General features: G+C 42.6%; 1 protein-coding gene across 3 annotated transcripts in view; it reads left to right on the top strand.

Annotated features, from left to right (window-relative positions):
* The window catches only part of LOC112245008 (glutamate receptor ionotropic, kainate 2), a 230,188-nt gene that overhangs the window by 69,767 nt on the left and 140,881 nt on the right, over positions 1-19,540 (top strand). For all 3 annotated transcript variants that reach the window (XM_042309814.1, XM_042309807.1, XM_042309811.1), the window contains 2 exons: positions 8,300-8,467; positions 9,507-9,764. In XM_042309814.1, coding sequence (XP_042165748.1) covers positions 8,300-8,467; positions 9,507-9,764 — 426 coding nt within the window. The remainder of the gene's footprint in view (positions 1-8,299; positions 8,468-9,506; positions 9,765-19,540) is intronic.

Genomic DNA, 19,540 nt, shown 5'->3' with positions numbered 1-19,540 from the left:
CCACCATTGTTCCTGTTCCCAAGAAAGCTAAGGTAACTGAGCTAAACAACTACCGCTCCGTAGCACTCACTTCTGTCATCATGAAGTGCTTTGAGAGACTAGTCAAGGACCATATCACCTCCACCCTACCTGACACCCTAGACCCACTCCAATTTGCTTACCGCCCAAATAGGTCCACAGACGATGCAATCTCAACCACACTGCACACTGCCCTAACCCATCTGGACAAGAGGAATACCTATGTGAGAATGCTGTTCATCGACTACAGCTCAGCATTTAACACCATAGTGCCCTCCAAGCTCGCCATCAAGCTTGAGACCCTGGGTCTCGACCCCGCCCTGTGCAACTGGGTACTGGACTTCCTGACGGGCCACCCCCAGGTGGTGAGGGTAGGCAACAACATCTCCACCCCGCTGATCCTCAACACTGGGGCCCCACAAGGGTGCGTTCTGAGCCCTCTCCTGTACTCCCTGTTCACCCACGACTGTGTGGCCACGCACGCCTCCAACTCAATCATCACGTTTGCGGACGACACAACAGTGGTAGGCTTGATTACCAACAACGACGAGACGGCCTACAGGGAGGAGGTGAGGGCCCTCGGAGTGTGGTGTCAGGAAAATAACCTCACACTCAACATCAACAAAACTAAGGAGATGATTGTGGACTTCAGGAAACAGTAGAGGGAACACCCCCCTATCCACATCGATGGAACAGTAGTGGAGAGGGTAGTAAGTTTTAAGTTCCTCGGCGTACACATCACAGACAAACTGAATTGGTCCACCCACACAGACAGCATCATGAAGAAGGTGCAGCAGCGCCTCTTCAACCTCAGGAGGCTGAAGAAATTCGGCTTGTCACCAAAAGCACTCACAAACTTCTACAGATGCACAATCGAGAGCATCCTGTCGGGCTGTATCACCGCCTGGTATGGAAACTGCTCCGCCCACAACCGTAAGGCTCTCCAGAGGGTAGTGAGGTCTGCACAACGCATCACCGGGGGAAAACTACCTGCCCTCCAGGACACCTACACCACCCAATGTCACAGGAAGGCCATAAAGTTCATCAAGGACAACAACCACCCGAGCCACTGCCTGTTCACCCCGCTATCATCCAGAAGGCGAGGTCAGTACAGGTGCATCAAAGCTGGGACCGAGAGACTGAAAAACAGCTTCTATCTCAAGGCCATCAGACTGTTAAACAGCCACACCTAACATTGATTGGCTGCTGCCAACACACTGACTCAACTCCAGCCACTTTAATAATGGGAATTGATGGGAAGTTATGTAAAATATATCACTAGCCACTTTAAACAATTCTACCTAATGTAACGTTTACATACCCTACATTATTAATCTCATATGTATACGTATATACTGTACTCTATATCATCTACTGCATCTTTATGTAATACATGTATCACTAGCCACTTTAACTATGCCACTTTGTTTACATACTCATCTCATATGTATATACTGTACTCAATACCATCTACTGTATCTTGCCTATGCCGCTCTGTACCATCACTCATTCATATATCTTTATGTACATATTCTTTATCCCCTTACACTTGTGTCTATAAGGTAGTAGTTTTGGAATTGTTAGCTAGATTACTTGTTGGTTATTACTGCATTGTCGGAACTAGAAGCACAAGCATTTCGCTACACTCGCATTAACATCTGCTAACCATGTGTATGTGACAAATACATTTTGATTTGATTTGATTTGCTATTCATTCTATCCTCAACTGGACAAAGCTGAGCTTTTATAGGAAAAAGTGATAAACAAACAAGCTTTGGTACAGAAGAGTATCAAAACTGAAATTCTATGGCACCCTATCCCCTATCTAGTATAGTACTTTTTATCAGAGACCTATGTAAATAGGGTGTTGGTATAGGGATTAGTGTGCCATGTCAGACTCATTTAGTGAGTGTGATTGAGGTCTATTCTAGGCATTCAGTGAGACTCAGGCAATCAGGTCTAGACTTATTTCGTATCACAATGCTAATGCACTCATTATTATAGAAACTTTTTGTTTGTGTCAATTTAACATTCTGGTCACCCTAAACTTGCACAATAAGCACTATCTATCTTATCCCTCTACACAGCCTGTGCCTTTGTCATAATTATATTTGGCTGCAGGCACACTCAGCGGGGTTCTCAGAAAACCGTAAACATCCAGTTTTCAGGGCTCCATTATCTTCAACCTAGCTTCCCTTTCCCCTGAAAACCTGATGTGGGGACCCGTCTCAGGGGTTTATTTTACATCCGCTACGTTAGCTTAGGCTGCAGGAGATGGCTGGCTTTGACCGAGCCCGTTGATTATACACTGAACAAAATATAAATGCAACATTTAAAGTGGTCCCAGAAATGTTCCAAATGGACAAAAAAGCTTGTTTCTCTCAAATTGTGTGCACAAATTTGTTTACATTCCTGTTAGTAAGCATTTATCCTTTGCCAAAATAATGCATCCACCTGACAGGTGTGGCATATTAAGAAGCTGATTAAACTACATGATCAATACACAGGCGCACAACACAATGCTAGGGACAAAAAAGGGCCACTGTAAAATGTGCAGTTTAGTTACACAACACAATGCCACAGAGGGAACGTGCAATTGGCATGCTGACTGCTGGAATGTCCACCAGAGCTGTTGCCCAACGTCCTTTTAGAGAATTTAGTGGGGTGTCCAACCGGCCACACAGCTGCAGACCACGTGTATCGCGTTGTGTGGGTGAGTGGTTTGCTGATGTCAGCGAGTGTCCCATGGTGGCGGTGGGGTTATGGTATGGGCAGGCATAAGCTACGGACAACCAACACAATTACATTTTATCTATGGCAATTTTAATGCACAGAGATACCATGATGAGATTCCATTGCTGTGGCATTCATCAGCCACCATCACCTCATGTTTCAGCATGATAATGCATGGTCCCATGTTGCAAGGATCTATACACAATTCCTGGAAGCTGAAAATGTCCCAGTTTTTCCATGGCCCAGTTCTTCCACTCACTAGACATTGAGCACGTTTGGGATGCTCTGGATCGGCGTGTACGACAGTGTGTTCCATTTCCCTCCTATATCCAGCAACTTCTAACAGCGGTTGAAGAGGAGGGGGACAACATTCCACAATCAACAGCCTGATCAACTCTATGAAGGAGATGTGCTGTGCTGCATGAGGCAAATGGTCACACCAGATACTGACTGGTTTTCTGATCTACCTTTTTTTCAATGCATATCTGTATTCCCAGTCATGTGAAATCCATAGATTAGGGCCTAATGAATGTATTTCAATTGATTTATTTCCTTATATAAAATGTAACTCCGTAAAATCTTTGAATTGTTGCCTGTTGCGTTTATATTTCTGTTCAGTAAACTGTATATTGACATTCCAAAGTAGTATCAGTTTGGCCCAAAGATATGATTGACTTAGTCTACAGGAGTTGATGCTGATGCATCTCTTCTAAAGGAAACAAACAAGGTGCAGACCAGAGGAGACTGGTGGGAGGAGCAATAGGAGGACAGGCTCATTGTAATGGCTGGAATGGAATTAATGGAACAGAGTTAAAAGTGGTTTTCACATGCTTGATGTGTTTGATACCATTCCATTTAATCCATTCCAGCCATTACAATGAGTGTGTCATCCTTTAGCTCCTCCTAAAAGCCTCCAGACTCCACTGGTGCAGACTGATTCTGAAGTAAGAATTCTGAAATAAATGTCCTCACCTCATTTTCAGCAAACTTAACATATGTAAATATTTGTATAAACATAACAAGATTCAACAATTGAGACATAAACTGAACAAGTTCCACAGACCTCTGACTAACAGAAATAGAATAATGTGTCCCTGAACAAAGGAGAGGTCAAAATCAAAAGTAACCGTCTGTATCTGATGTGGCCACCAGCTGCATTAAGTACTGCAGTGCATCTCCTCCTCATGGACTGCACCAGATTTGCCAGTTCTTGTTGTGAGATGTTACCCCACTCTTCCACCAAGGCACCTGAAAGTTCCCGGACATTTCTGGGAAGAGAGGCCCTAGCCCTCACCCCCCGATCCAACAGGTCCCAAACATGCTCAATGGGATTGAGATCCGGGCACTGACATTCCTGTCTTGCAGGAAATCACTCACAGAACGAGTAGCATGGCTGTTGGCATTGTCATGCTGGAGGGTCATGTCAGGATGAGCCTGCAGGAAGGGTACCACATGAGAGAGGAGAATGTCTTCCCTGTAATACACAGCGTTGAGATTGCCTGCAATGACAACAAGCTCAGTCTGATGATGCTGTGACACACTGCCCCAGACCATAATGGACCCTCCACCTCCAAATCGATCCCGCTCATATTGCAGCAAGAGAAGGATGAATTATCCTTTGTCCACATGTCTGTCAGTATGCTGCCTTATGATGTGGCCAAACATGCTTACTGAGATTTAAATGAGGCTATACACTCCCTTCTTGGCACAGAAAGATGTGGATGATGTGATGACATTGATCGCGGCGCTGGTATCCTTGTTGGATTAATAATTCAGGGATGCTGAAGACCCCATTGATCATTAATTAGGGATGTTAGTAGTGATGGGTTTTGATGGATGTATGGGCTGAGGAAGACCCAGTAGTCTGATCACAGAACACATGTCACCAGCTGAGAGGGAAAGGGCATTCTCCAGTGCCCACACTGATCCATTCTCCAGTGCCCACACTGATCCATTCTCCAGTACCCACACTGATCCTCCAGTGTCTAGACCAGGGGCCGTATATATCAAGTGTCTCAGAGTAGGAGTGCTGATCTAGGATCAGGTCACCCCAGACATATATTTTATTGATTGTGATCTAGCCTAAACTGCCTAAACTGATCTTGAATAAGCACTCTTAGATACTTGGTACATACTTGGCTCCAGAGTTATCATAGGTACACTACCGGTCAAAAGTTTTAGAACACCTGCTCAAGGATTTTTCTTACTTTTTACACTTTTATACATTGTTGAATAATAGTTAAGACATAAAAACTATGAAATAACACACATGGAATCATGTAGTAACCAAAAAAGTGTTAAACAAATCAAAATATATTTTAGATTTGAGATTCTTCAAATAGCCACCCTTAGCCTTGATGACAGCTTTGCACACTCTTGGCATTCTCTCAACCAGCTTCACCTGGAATGCTTTTTCAACAGTCTTGAAGGAGTTCCTACATATGCTGATGGCTGCTATTCCTTCACTCTGTGGTACGACTCATCCCAAATCATCTCAATTTGGTTGAGGTCAGGGGATGGTGGAGGCCAGGTCATCTGATGCAGCACTCCACTGTCCTTATTGGTAAAATAGCCCTTACACAGCCTGGAGGTGTGTTGGGTTATTGTCCTGTTGAAAAACAAATGATAGTCCCACTAAGCACAAAACCAGATGGGATTCCATATCGCTGCAGAATGCTGTGGTAGTCATGGTAGTTAAGTGTGCTTTGAATTCTAAAAGAATCACAGACAGTGTCACCAGCAAAGCACCCTAACACCTCCTCCTCCATGCTTTCATGGTTGAAACAACACATATGGAGAATATTCGTTCAGTCACACGCGTCTCACAAAGACACGGCGGTTGAGAACAAAAATCTCACATTTTGGGACTGGACATGAAGAAACTTTCCAAGTTCATGAAATGTTCCAGATTGACTGACCTTCATGTCTTAAAGTAATGATGGACTGTCATTTCTCTTTGCTTATTTGAGCTGTTCTTGCCATAATATGGACTTGGTCTTTTACCAAATAGGTCTATCTTCTGTATACCACCACTACCTTGTCACAACACAACTGATTGCCTCAAATGCATTAAGAAGGAAAGAAATTCCACAAATGAACTTTTAACAAGGCACATCTGTTAATTGAAATGAGTTCTAAAATGAGTTCTAAAACTCTGTTCTAAAACTTTTGACCGGTAGTGAAGGTCTACAATAGCATAGTGCCAACAGCAGCAGGATACAGCCTTCATTTGTGGCGACTCAAACCGTGGTACATGTTTTTTGTGACAAACTATAGCTTGAGGTTTTGTTTTGGGATCTGTTCTGGTACAGAGCTGAAGAGGATCTGTTTGGCTTGGTCGGGCGACACGGCTCTGTAAACTCTCTATGATTGGTCAAAGTAGTCATGTAGTGGTGAGTGCTCTGCTGTGGTCAGTTTGTGTCTGTTAATGTAATTTCCCCAGATTGATGAAGTGTTGATTGATGTGATTCTCTCCTGACTGATTGCTGTTCTGGGATCTGTGCTGAACGTGCGCCGGGGGATATCCCTCTTGGTTCAATACCTAGACACACACACACACACCAGCCTCAGATATCCCCTCAACCTCCCACTCTATGCTTGTGTCCCTGTCTCCAACGGTGTCTCAAAGCCCATGACCCTTTATGACCTCTGGCTTGTGTGTTTTGGGGATCAACATTATGGTGATGTTGCGCTTATTTCCTCTTCGTCAGGTATTATGAGAGCTGTCACCTCTGTGGTGGATATCAGATCTCTGCTGTAATCTCTGGGGATCTATGGGCTTATAGTATCAAATCAAAGAATCTTACAAGCCACCAGTCAGCAGGGGGGACAAGCTACTCGCTGGGTGGAACTCAATATGTCACTGTTATTATCTGGATGTCAAAATTCAATGAAAGCCCTCTAAAGATACACTACATGATTTTTGTGTGTGAAAATGGGGCAGTCTTTTTAATTTTTTTTTACATAGGCCTTACTTAATGTTAGCCCCGCCTGTTCTCCTAACTACCCCTTCACTGCTAACCACACCCTCTTACATTCATCCCCACAATCTCATTTAGACTTGCTTCCTCATTGTCATATTCACACTACACATAGACCTGTACCTATGCATACACTCATTATCCCTTGTAATCGTATTATACTATTAATATTTAACGTCATTGCGTTAACCTTTCACCCACCTATACCATACCTGTACCACTTCATTCAATTCATCAGTACTGTATGTATGGTACTCATACATTGACCTTCAGTTCAATCTGCTTTCTACATTGCTCACATTTTTCATGTGAATGCACACTTATCGTAACCTGTAGTACAAAGGAGTTACACATTACACATATTCATCACCTACTCCCTCTGTCACGTCTTCACATGAATCTGTTCAGTCTGATTCATCTTCTTCTTTCACATTCACATGGTTGGTCAGTCATTTAGTCATTCACTCACTTCTCCTCTCTCCTCTTTCTTTCAATTGAGCCACAGAGACATTCTCTTCTCAGCAAGAAACGGTGCATCTCTCATGTGAACGGACCGATTCCGAAAGCTCAGGCTTCCAATTATAGTACATCCCGATTAACTGATGCTTATTAATTCCCTCCAACTCATTATGGCATGCAAAGTAGAGCTCTCCCACGAGAGGAATACTAATGAGAGAGAGGAGAGAAACTTTTCCTGACTTGTGTCTTGTTGCTGCTTCTGCAAGTGTCCTGGTCCTCTGTTTAGTTGCTGCTTTTGGAGTTTTACAGTAGGAGGAAATAAACCATAGAATCTACTGACAGCTTCCTCTGGCAGACAGACAGACCGACAGACCGATAGACTGTGAGCCAACGGGGCAGGCCAGGGGCTAACCCAAACAAAACATTTCAATCTCCCACCTCTGTGCTCCAGCGCTCCCCAAGGGCTTGATTGATTGATCCGCCGGCCAATCAGGGCACATTGATCTAAGAGTTCCACCCCCTCCCCTCACAAGCCTCTCCGGCAGCCATTCATCTGTTGGCTGTCAGATGAATTCACTGGAGGGCCGTTGGCTATGCAGCCAGCACTTTTAAACACACTTTCCACTCCAGTCTTTCTGAAGAGAGTGCATCACTCTACAGTACATTACAGGAGTTTCTCTTACAGTAGTACATCCCCCTGGATCAGATTCCTGTTGGAAACTGTCCAAGCCTTAACGTGTCTGAAAGCTTTCGCTTCAGTCATGTGTCAGTGTTAAAAGTACCCTCATAGCCTGAGTAAACAAGTATCCCCAGCTGATGTGATGTGCAAAATATCTGACTCATTTTATTGTGAATAGTAAGGTCTCGATGGACTTGATGGAATTATATTTTCAATATCTTTTCTATATCTTGTGAATTGTATTTGATTAACCTTTCTATTTAAATTAGGAAATTGTATAATTATGAGTAAAAGACAGAACAGGATAATCACACACAAGTGTAAATGTAATGAGTCAAGAACAATCCTCTCAACATTAAATGTGATTTCATCAACCACTTTGTTCAATTACTGTACTAACCAACTGTCTCTTGTCTCTGTTTGTTTTCAGGAGGAATATTCGAGTCCATTGAGTCGGGGCCGTCAGGTGCTGAGGAACTAGCCTTTAAATTTGCTTTAAATACAATCAACAGGAACAGAACCCTACTGCCAAACACAACGCTAACATACGACATCCAACGGATAAACATCTACGACAGCTTCGAAGCCTCCAGAAAAGGTCAAGTATTATGAATACAATTCAGAAAGCTGCATTCACACCCAGATTCATGACTGGTGCTGGTCTCCTGGAACAATATTCATAGATATTCAATATTCAAGTGTTAAAATATAAAAATATGTTTGCTTGCTATTTGTGTGACTCTCCTATCTTATTTAGCGTTGTTAGTGCGTTCCCACCCACCCAGGGAATGTGGGCTCATGCGTAGTTCATTGGTTGGATTGGGACAATTATAATCAGGCGCAGAAAGAGGAATGGTCGCATCCCAAATGGCAACCTATTCCCTTTAGGCTTTATAGTGCACTACTTTTGATTAGGGCCCATCGGGCTGCCCCATAGGAATCTGGTCAAAAGTAGTGCCCTATATAGGAATAGGTTGCTATTTGGAATGCATCCGTTGTCTGTGCAGATGAAACGTAAACCAAGACAATTGATTGGTTTCTGCTAAGGACTCAGCAGTAATACTAATTCACAGAGCTGGTTGTCTCCCTGGAGACAGGTTTATAAACTGCTATAATCTATAGTTTTACTGGGTTGCATTAGGCCTGACATCTCAAAGGTTGAATCTAAAACGGCAGACTTTTCCCGATAAAGTGCACTACTTTTGTCCAGCGTCCATAGGGCAACCCCATAAGGGTCTGTTCAAAAGTAGAACACTATAGGGAAAAGGGTGCTTTTCATACGCATCCAAAGGGTCTTATCGATTACTGGCCATTACATCCTTTTTCTGTGATTAAAGTGTTTTCTCCTTTCATCAAATTAAGTCATTTGAATGCAGAATGTTGTTGTTACAAAGTGTTGCCAATCGTTTCATATATTATGCAGGCCTACTGTGTATAGATCTTGCTCATACATTTTACACGGTCACTGGCTTCCTTCCAAATATGCTTCATGATGGTCATTCAAAACCATATAGGAACGGACAGCTTGCCACAGTGGAGTGGGAAATCCATGACTTCAGGAACTAACAGTAGCATGTCATATAATACTGAATAAACCACTGAATAAAGGACTAACTGAACGTTGTCTCCTCCCCCAGCCTGCGACCAACTATCTCTGGGGGTGGCGGCCATCTTCGGGCCCTCCCACAGCTCGTCGGCCAATGCGGTCCAGTCCATCTGTAACGCGCTTGGCGTGCCCCACATCCAGACCAAATGGAAGCACCAGGTGTCTGACAACAGGGACTCCTTCTACGTCAGCCTCTACCCAGACTTCTCCTCTCTCAGCCGAGCCATTCTGGACCTGGTTCACTTCTTCAAGTGGAAGACGGTCACAGTTGTCTATGATGACAGCACAGGTAAGACCCCTGGCCACTTACAGTACCTCACACCTTCATGATCAATGACAACAATACAGCAAGGCTCACATCCTGTCTGTCCACCCACTGTGCCTAGAAAGCATAGAAATAGAATGAATAGAACGGGCTTGGAACCACCTCATTGCAGTTCTCTGCCTCATACCTTCACAGTCACAGTGGTCTATGACCACAGAACAGGTTCAATCACAGGGGTCTATGACCACAGAACAGGTTAAGTCACAGTGGTCTATGACCACAGAACAGGTTAAGTCACAGTTGTCTATGACCACAGAACAGGCTCAGTCACTGATCACTTATTGTACTGTACTTCACACCTTCCATCACCCCTACTTTTTCTGACAGTGATTCCAACAGTTTAGTGAGTTACAGTAGACAGACCATGGTACTGGCCTGGCAGCATAAGGGCTGTGGGTTCGGTACTCGGATGTGCCACATATACTAAATATATGTCCGTCGTTGTCAACAGTTCTGTTCTGCTAAATTACCATATCATAAATTACCATATCAAAAAACCCTTCACCTGTAATATAGACTATGATTATAGTCCTGTACAGTAGAGTAGCCCTGTAGCCCTACCCCCCCTTTCGTCCCCAGATGGCCAGTGTTCCAGTGTTATAACAGCAGGCAGCAAACGTCTCAGCGGGCAGGGTACATGTGCCATATGCCAGGGGTCGGGAGGGAGCCAGCCTCAGGACAGGATGTCTGTCTGTATGTGTGTGCGTCCGTGTGTGTATCCAGGCTCAGGACAACACTGCCAGGTCTTCACATGCTCTCAGAAACACACTGGGGCTCCATTGGCCAGTATTTTATTACTTAAACCATTTTGCTTTCAATTGAATTCAGTTTAAATCTATTTCCCAAAAAACTACAACCAACCAAGCAAAACAAAATAGAAACCAGAGAAGTGTCCAAAACAACTTTTTGGGCAAATGAAAGTTTACAGGTTTCAGTATGTTCCTCCTGTAACTAATACTTCATATTTTAGATATTGAGAAAGGCATTGTATTGCAATTAATATGCAATGTCTAAATCTGGCTTCTCTACGGCCTCTGCATGATGAATCAACACTTAGAGACACACAGTCCATCTCAGTATGGAGTTCACAATGCATGCAGACCTATCAACTTTTCTTCTAGTGACAGGTAGGCCTACATTTGCTGCAGCATAGTCTATGCTACAGTAATATAAAGACTGAATGCTTGTCTAAATTACCCATGTCCACTGGCTTTCGGGGTCACCTTGGTTTTTAAATTGTAAAAGTTATTACTTTAATAATTGCAGCTGCAGAGTTTTAAAACAGCCTATCACTCGAATATCATTGCTTTATATCAGTGAACGTGTGATCACTCTCGCAGTCCTTCTCTCCATCAACTCTATCCAAAATAGATAATCCTGTTCTAGATTGATATATTGCCCTATATATAGATGTCCTAGCCTCTCAGATAATATATTCAATGCAGTATTAGCCTTATATTTATTTTATTATTTAATGATGGATTATGCATAAGACGCTTCTAATTTATAGCCTCTGTCTCTTGCGCAATACACAAACACTTGTTCTCCGCTGGCATCTCTCCTTAAAAACACTCCTTAGCTCTTGGAGTCCCACGCAAGACAAGCTAGACTAGAATAGCTTGTTAGACATCATTTTTTTAGCATTTTTTTATACCAATAGACTATTTAAAGAGGGACGTAAGTTCTTTTTTGCTGAATGTTAAATACAGCAGCCAATCGAACTCATGGGTAGTTTGAAAGAAGAGAGAAAACATGATGGTAGGCTATAGCATTTATTTATTCAGACCCATAACCATTCAATCTACGTGAAGAGAAGTGAAAGCCTTCTGCATCTAAGCCTTCTGCATCTAAGCCTTCTGCATCTAAGCCTTCTGCATTATTCAAGGGTGTTTTCAGAAGGATGAAGATAAGGACAACGAAACGTATTTCATTTAGCTGTTGAAAGCGAGGCAGGAATGAATCAACAAGAGAGATAAAGAGTTGGTAGACTAATAACCTTAGGGGAAATATTATGAAAGGTAAATATGTGTCAGCCCACTAATTATACAAATAGGCCCTATTATATTTCAAAATGTAAATCTAATTCGCTAGACTATACTTGTAACTTTGTAGTAGGCTGCATGTGATGCTCCATAATCGTATGTTCTCTTCTGCTTTATCATGGTTTGAACGATGTGTGTAATTCCAGTCCATATAATACAGTATAATGCAGTACAGTAATACAGTATAACACAATGCAGTACAGTAATACAGTATAACACAATGGAGTACAGTAATACAGTCCACACTGAAAAAGGTTAGCCTACTGGAGCTAGTTTCATTTATTTACACAATAGAGCATATAGCTAGCTACATTTATATGGGCTTTTATGTTTTTCTGTCGTCCATAACCTGCAGTAGACTGTATCATATATGTATTGGATAATGGCACCGTATTTTGGGATTTTTTTGGTCTTGTATGTATGGCTTATAAAATGTATGCAATATATGTCTCATCAGGCTCAGGTAGCATCAGGCTTGAATTTTCATGCCGATCAATGCTCTAATCGAATCCAGACATATTTCTATGCTTTATGATGCTTTTGAAGGACACTTCTGGTTTTGGCGGGAAATACCGGGTTACCAGGGAGAAAAGTGATTTATTTTTGGAATGGAACATTTGTAAAATAACGGGGAAATATTCAACCCTACTGTGTCTGTGCGTGTGTGTGTATTTGTGTGTAGGCTTGGCCCCGATTTGTGCTCTCTGTCACCTGGAGCTGCATGGTAAATGGTCCAGGAACACAAGGAAAGCACAAAGGACAATGTCAGAGGACTTGTCAGCCCTTCCCCCTCTGAGGGGCCAAAATGTATCTCTCTGTTACAGTATCCAGAGGACTGACTATTAAATGTGTGAATAATAATATAGTGTCCATGACTCTGAAAGCATATGTATGCATGTACTGTATGTATGATCTCTGTGGTAACTTGTTTATCTGTACAGGGCGAACTCTAAATTACTCTATGCTAGGGGATTTTATGGTCCACTCAGGAATGATGTCTTATTTACATTGGTGTCATCCCCCACGCAAGCCTTTAAATACTGTGACACCCTGGTGGTCAGGTTACACTGTAAACTTGGTATCGTTTGATTGGTCAATGTGGTTGGTTTTGAGTTGAAAGAGTTACACCTTCAGATGTTATCAATGGAATGAAATGCCTTTGTTCTCTCTCGTATCCTGTATCCCGTCCATGGAGGAAGGTTGTATGATCAATTCTCATTTCCTAGGCTTCTAGGCCTCTGGCCTAATAGGCTTCTCTTTGTTCATGCTTTGTCTTCTAAGTAAACCTTAGGATCTATATGCCTAGAAGTATGCATGCTTTGTTAACATCAGTATTGCCTTGTAGCTTCAGCTTTATTCCTTGTATGTGAATCCATTCATTGTACAATGTTAATTAAATATCTGCCTTTGATATAGAGACATCTCAGACTAATTCTTGTTAGTCAAAGTCAACTTATTGCCTAATGCTTGCTTCTATAATTTAATTATCTTTATGGAGTCAGATATACATTTGAATAGGCGAATTGAATAGTCTTATTACAAGTTGCATGTGAGGTATATATAATACTATTATTACCCCACGACATGTGTGCCCTGCAGGTTCCCTACAGCCCTTGTTCAGTAGGGCTCAGTGTGAGATAGGCATCGTTGGGGAAGGATTGATTCTGGCTGATCCTTAACACCCTGTTAATGAAGGTGTTAGGGGATGTAGCAGGTTGACACAGGGTGAGCCAATAGATAGTGAATAAATGCATGTGCTCATTGAGCCAAAGGCTGAAGATATCAGGATGAGAAGGAAGGAGACTTGAATGGGATGTTGGGAATGATTCAGGTAATACAATCAAATCAAATCATACTTCATTTGTCACATGCATCAAATACAACAAGTGTATACCTTGAAATGTTTACTTACAAGCCCTTAACCAACTGTGTAGTTCAAGAAGAGTTAAGCAAATATTTACCAAATAAAGTAAAATCAAATAAAAAGTAACACAATAACATAACAGTAATGACGCTATATACAGGGGGTACCGGTACCAAGTCAGTGTGCGGGGGTACAGGTTATAGGTCACTTGTACATATAGGTAGGGGTGAAGTGACTATGCATAGATAATAAACAGTGAGTAGCAGCAGTGTACAAAACAAATGTGTGTGTGTGTGTGTGTGTGTGTGTGTGTGTGTGTGTGTGTGTGTGTGTGTGTGTGTGTGTGTGAGGGGGCGGGGAGCAGAGAAAACAGTCTATGACTTGGGTGACTGGAGTCTCTGACAATTTTATGGACTTTCCTCTGACACCGCCTGTTATATAGGTCCTGGATGGCAGGAAGCTTGGCCCCAGTGATGTACTGGACCGTACTGACTACCCTCTGTAGCGCCTTACAGTCAGATGCCGAGCAGTAGCCAAACCAGGCGGTGATGTAACAGGTTAGGATACTCTCAATGGTGCAGCTGTAGAACATTTTGAGGATCTGGGGACCCATGACAAATCTTTTCAGTCTCGTGCCATCTTCACGACTGTGTTGGTGTGTTTAGACCATGATAGTTCGTTGGTGATGTGGACACCAAGGAACTTGAGACTCTCGACCGGCTCCACTACAGCCCCGTCAGTGTTAATGGGGGCCTGTTTGGCCCACCTTTTCCTTTAGCCCACGATCATCTCCTTTGTCTTCCTCACATTGAGGGAGAGGTTGTTGTCCAAGCACCACACTGCCAGTTCTCTGATCTTCTCCATATAGGCTGTCTCATCGTTGTCGGTGATCAGGCCTATCACTGTTGTGTAGTGAGCAAACTTAATGATGGTGTTGGAGTCATGTTTGGCCACACAGTCATGGGTGAAAAGGGAGTACAGGAGGGGCCTAAGTACACACCCCTGAGGTGCCCCTGTGTTGAGGATCAGTGTGGCTGACATGTTGCTACCTACCCTTACCACCTGGGGGCGGCCTGTCAGGAAGACCAGGATCCGGTTGCAGAGGGAGGTGTTCAGTCCCACAGTCCTTATCTTAGTGATGAGCTTCGTGGTCACTATGGTGTTGAACCCTGAGCTGTAGTCAATGAACAGCATTCTCACATAGGTGTTATTTTTGTCCAGGTGGAAAAGGGCAGTGTGGAGTGCGATTGATTCATCTTCTATTAAACAGGGGAATGTGTAGGCCTGCTTACTTTGCCTGTTTTTATGTGTGTGAAAACATATTGTCCAACATATTGGATAAGCCCTATATTGCCAGGTAATTCTCTCAGAAGGGACTCCTTTATTCTAAGCCATGTTTCCTTCACACCCCAATTGCCCTACTGCTGTTGCCCCAGAGTGGAACAGGAAACAGCTTTCTCATTGGGCTGTTTCTCCGTGAACCAGAGAGCATACAAGTAAATCAATACCCACAATGACCCTCTTCTAACAGATAAACTTTGTAATGGTACAAAGGCAATGGCATCTACACTCTGTGTTGTGGTGGTAGTATTCCGAGCCACACATCACAACGTTATGGGAGTCATGTTACACTGGAGTTGTATTGGGTAGTGAGGGAGAGATGGAGACGCTGGGATGCACCATGGTGCAGGGATAGTGTGGTTACTCCTATAAATATTCCCCCCAGTCCCGGCCTCCCTTCCTTCATTGATGGCGGGAGGGAGAGAGTGACAGTTTAATCACCCTGGCTCTATGTTTATGGCCCGGTTTCCTTGACAACATCCTCCGACTGCAACCGACCGACCGTAGAGGTGGTAGACTAGAGGGGTGGTCCCTAAGAGCAAAGAAGGTTTAACGACCCAACGACCAGCCACTCCATCCAACACCACTGAATAGCCACTCTATAGCCATCATTCTGTTTTCCTCTATATAGCTGTCAGCAAGGATCCCTTCGAGTATTCCTATGGTTGCATTTTATGACAGAACAAAACAATATATATTTTTTAAAAACAACACAACAAAAAACATAATTGAAATGTACCCCGCATGACTCTTCTGAGGAAAAGGTACAGTGCCTTGCGAAAGTATTCGGCCCCCTTGAACTTTGCGACCTTTTGCCACATTTCAGGCTTCAAACATAAAGATATAAAACTGTATTTTTTGTGAAGAATCAACAACAAGTGGGACACAATCATGAAGTGGAACGACATTTATTGGATATTTCAAACTTTTTTAACAAATCAAAAACTGAAAAATTGGGCGTGCAAAATTATTCAGCCCCTTTACTTTCAGTGCAGCAAACTCTCTCCAGAAGTTCAGTGAGGATCTCTGAATGATCCAATGTTGACCTAAATGACTAATGATGACAAATACAATCCACCTGTTCGTAATCAAGTTTCCGTATAAATGCACCTGCACTGTGATAGTCTCAGAGGTCCGTTAAAAGCGCAGAGAGTATCATGAAGAACAAGGAACACACCAGGCAGGTCCGAGATACTGTTGTGAAGAAGTTTAAAGCCGGATTTGGATACAAAAAGATTTCCCAAGCTTTAAACATCCCAAGGAGCACTGTGCAAGCGATAATATTGAAATGGAAGGAGTATCAGACCACTGCAAATCTACCAAGACCTGGCCGTCCCTCTAAACTTTCAGCTCATACAAGGAGAAGACTGATCAGAGATGCAGCCAAGAGGCCCATGATCACTCTGGATGAACTGCAGAGATCTACAGCTGAGGTGGGAGACTCTGTCCATAGGACAACAATCAGTCGTATATTGCACAAATCTGGCCTTTATGGAAGAGTGGCAAGAAGAAAGCCATTTCTTAAAGATATCCATAAAAAGTGTCGTTTAAAGTTTGCCACAAGCCACCTGGGAGACACACCAAACATGTGGAAGAAGGTGCTCTGGTCAGATGAAACCATAATGGAACTTTTTGGCAACAATGCAAAACGTTATGTTTGGCGTAAAAGCAACACAGCCCATCACCCTGAACACACCATCCCCACTGTCAAACATGGTGGTGGCAGCATCATGGTTTGGGCCTGCTTTTCTTCAGCAGGGACAGGGAAGATGGTTAAAATTGATGGGAAGATGGATGGAGCCAAATACAGGACCATTCTGGAAGAAAACCTGATGGAGTCTGCAAAAGACCTGAGACTGGGACGGAGATTTGTCTTCCAACAAGACAATGATCCAAAACATAAAGCAAAATCTACAATGGAATGGTTCAAAAATAAACATATCCAGGTGTTAGAATGGCCAAGTCAAAGTCCAGACCTGAATCCAATCGAGAATCTGTGGAAAGAACTGAAAACTGCTGTTCACAAATGCTCTCCATCCAACCTCACTGAGCTCGAGCTGTTTTGCAAGGAGGAATGGGACAAAATTTCAGTCTCTCGATGTGCAAAACTGATAAAGACATACCCCAAGTGACTTACAGCTGTAATCGCAGCAAAAGGTGGCGCTACAAAGTATTAACTTAAGGGGGCTGAATAATTTTGCACGCCCAATTTTTCAGTTTTTGATTTGTTAAAAAAGTTTGAAATATCCAATAAATGTCATTTCACTTCATGATTGTGTCCCACTTGTTGTTGATTCTTCACAAAAAAATACAGTTTTATATCTTTATGTTTGAAGCCTGAAATGTGGCAAAAGGTCGCAAAGTTCAAGGGGGCCGAATACTTTCGCAAGGCACTGTAATTTACTGTGTGTCAAATGGGTGTAATTCTGTTATGGGAGAGGTTTGACCTGATCTGCCTGACATTTTTTTGTAATTGCGTTAGTTGAAAGGTCAGCCTAAAACCCCAGAGTAGCAAAATGTTTACAGAGGAGTGGCTGATTGCCTTGTTTTAATCAAAAAGGGGTTGTTTTATTTCATTCTATTTGTGACAGAATGATTTGGCATTTGAAAAAAAGGCATTTCTTATTTGCTAGTCTATTTCTTTGTGTGTTGTGAATGTCTCCTTGTGTGTGTGCACATACGACCAAGTGTGCGTCCATCCGTGTGTGTGTGTGTGTGTGTGTGTGTGTGTGTGTGTGTGTGTGTTTGCTTAGGCTGAGAGACATTTAAGTGTACTTGAGACTGAGTCAAGTTGAGTGGAAGTGATTGGCTCTAGAGTCCCAGGACCCCTTCAGTAATCTGTTTCAATTTGATGTGTGTGAGTGAAAACACACACCAGCCGCACCAATCCCATCATACGCTCCACTACCACACTGCAGATTGTTGAGAAAGGCCCGCTAACTGTCGTTCTATTAAGTGCCATGATAATTCAGCTTTGGCTGCATTGGGATAATAGGTACTGCTGTGATGATGTAGCTTGCGAAATGCCATTTTCATAAACGCTGTGATCATTTGGATTTTCCAAGTGATTTTAATCACTTTGGTTGTACTTTTTGCTTCTCTGTTACTGTCTATTGAATTCTGTTGGTCTGGAGAGGTTTTATTTGGTTTTCTCTCAAGTGCTGTATGTTTCATAGTAGGGTCAAAGTACTGTAGTTACTGTAGTTAAAAGGATATCTTCCCGAAAATGGGATGTTTTTACAGTGAACAGGAACAATTTTAAAATAGAAATAGACAAAAAAGAACTTGTAGCCTACTTTCACATTTATTTGTTTTTGTTAACTTTTCAGATTGTTTTATTGAACCTGTCACATCAGTGTTGTTGGTGACATGCAATGTTAATTAAAGTCCACCAGCTGTTTGGAACTCCGACAAGATGTTATTGTGCCGACTACGCCATGCATAGCAACAGACGACCAGATGTTCCAGGGAACTAACTTTAATGAGTCCACATTGTGTTCTTACAACATGGCCGCCCTTCTTCAAACACATAGCAGCTACAGAAGAGAGCATCAGTTAGCAGCACATTTCTGGTGCAGTGTCTGTTGCGTCTGTCTAATGATTGGTGTTCCCTGAGGGAAAACTCCTTAAGGCCTTGGTTGTAATGACAGTTGTAATGACAGTTATAATGACAGTTGTAATGACTGTTGTAATGACAGTTGTAATGACAGTTACAATGACAGTTATAATGACAGTTGTAATGATAGTTGTAATGACAGTTACAATGACAGTTATAATGACAGTTGTAATGACAGTTACAATGACAGTTGTAATGACAGGTACAATGACAGTTGTAATGACAGTTACAATGACAGTTACAATGACAGTTGTAATGACAGTTACAATGACAGTTACAATGACAGTTACAATGACAGTTGTAATGACAGTTATAAACTCAATACATAGAGTAAAGTGGTCCACACTTTATGAGCAGAGAGGAGACACATGGATGTGTGTATTTCCCACAAAGGGGAATTCTTTCCCTCCATCCTTCCACATTCCTGAACGACAATTAAAACCTTTGACCGGAAACACGTTTTAATCTTTTTTCAATTTGTTCAACACGTTTAATGGAACATAAATAAGGCTGGTGATGCCGAGAGGGTTACATTAACCTTGACCCGCAGATTGTTGGGGAGACGCGTGACTCACACAGCCATTACTCCATTCACTCCGTCCTCCCGGCCTCACGCTTCCCATCATGCAACACTCACTGTGCCATAGATAGACCTCCAGGAGAATCACACAATAGGCTAAAGTGGCTTCTGAAAACAGGAGAGGAGAGGATGGAAATTTAGACAATTGAGAAAGGTATTTCAACATTAGAGCAAAGGGAAGGAGACAAGGACAGGAAACGAGACCATTAGACTATTGAGATACACGCTATATGTAGTTCAACATTGGTGCAGACAAAGGAAAGGAGACAAGGTCAGGAAACAAGACTATTGAGATCC

The sequence above is a fragment of the Oncorhynchus tshawytscha genome, linkage group LG03 (genome assembly GCF_018296145.1).
Source record: "Oncorhynchus tshawytscha isolate Ot180627B linkage group LG03, Otsh_v2.0, whole genome shotgun sequence".
Taxonomy (NCBI): Eukaryota; Metazoa; Chordata; class Actinopteri; order Salmoniformes; family Salmonidae; genus Oncorhynchus; species Oncorhynchus tshawytscha.
Note: the sequence above shows the minus strand (reverse complement) of the source record. Positions and strands in the feature narration are given on the sequence as shown.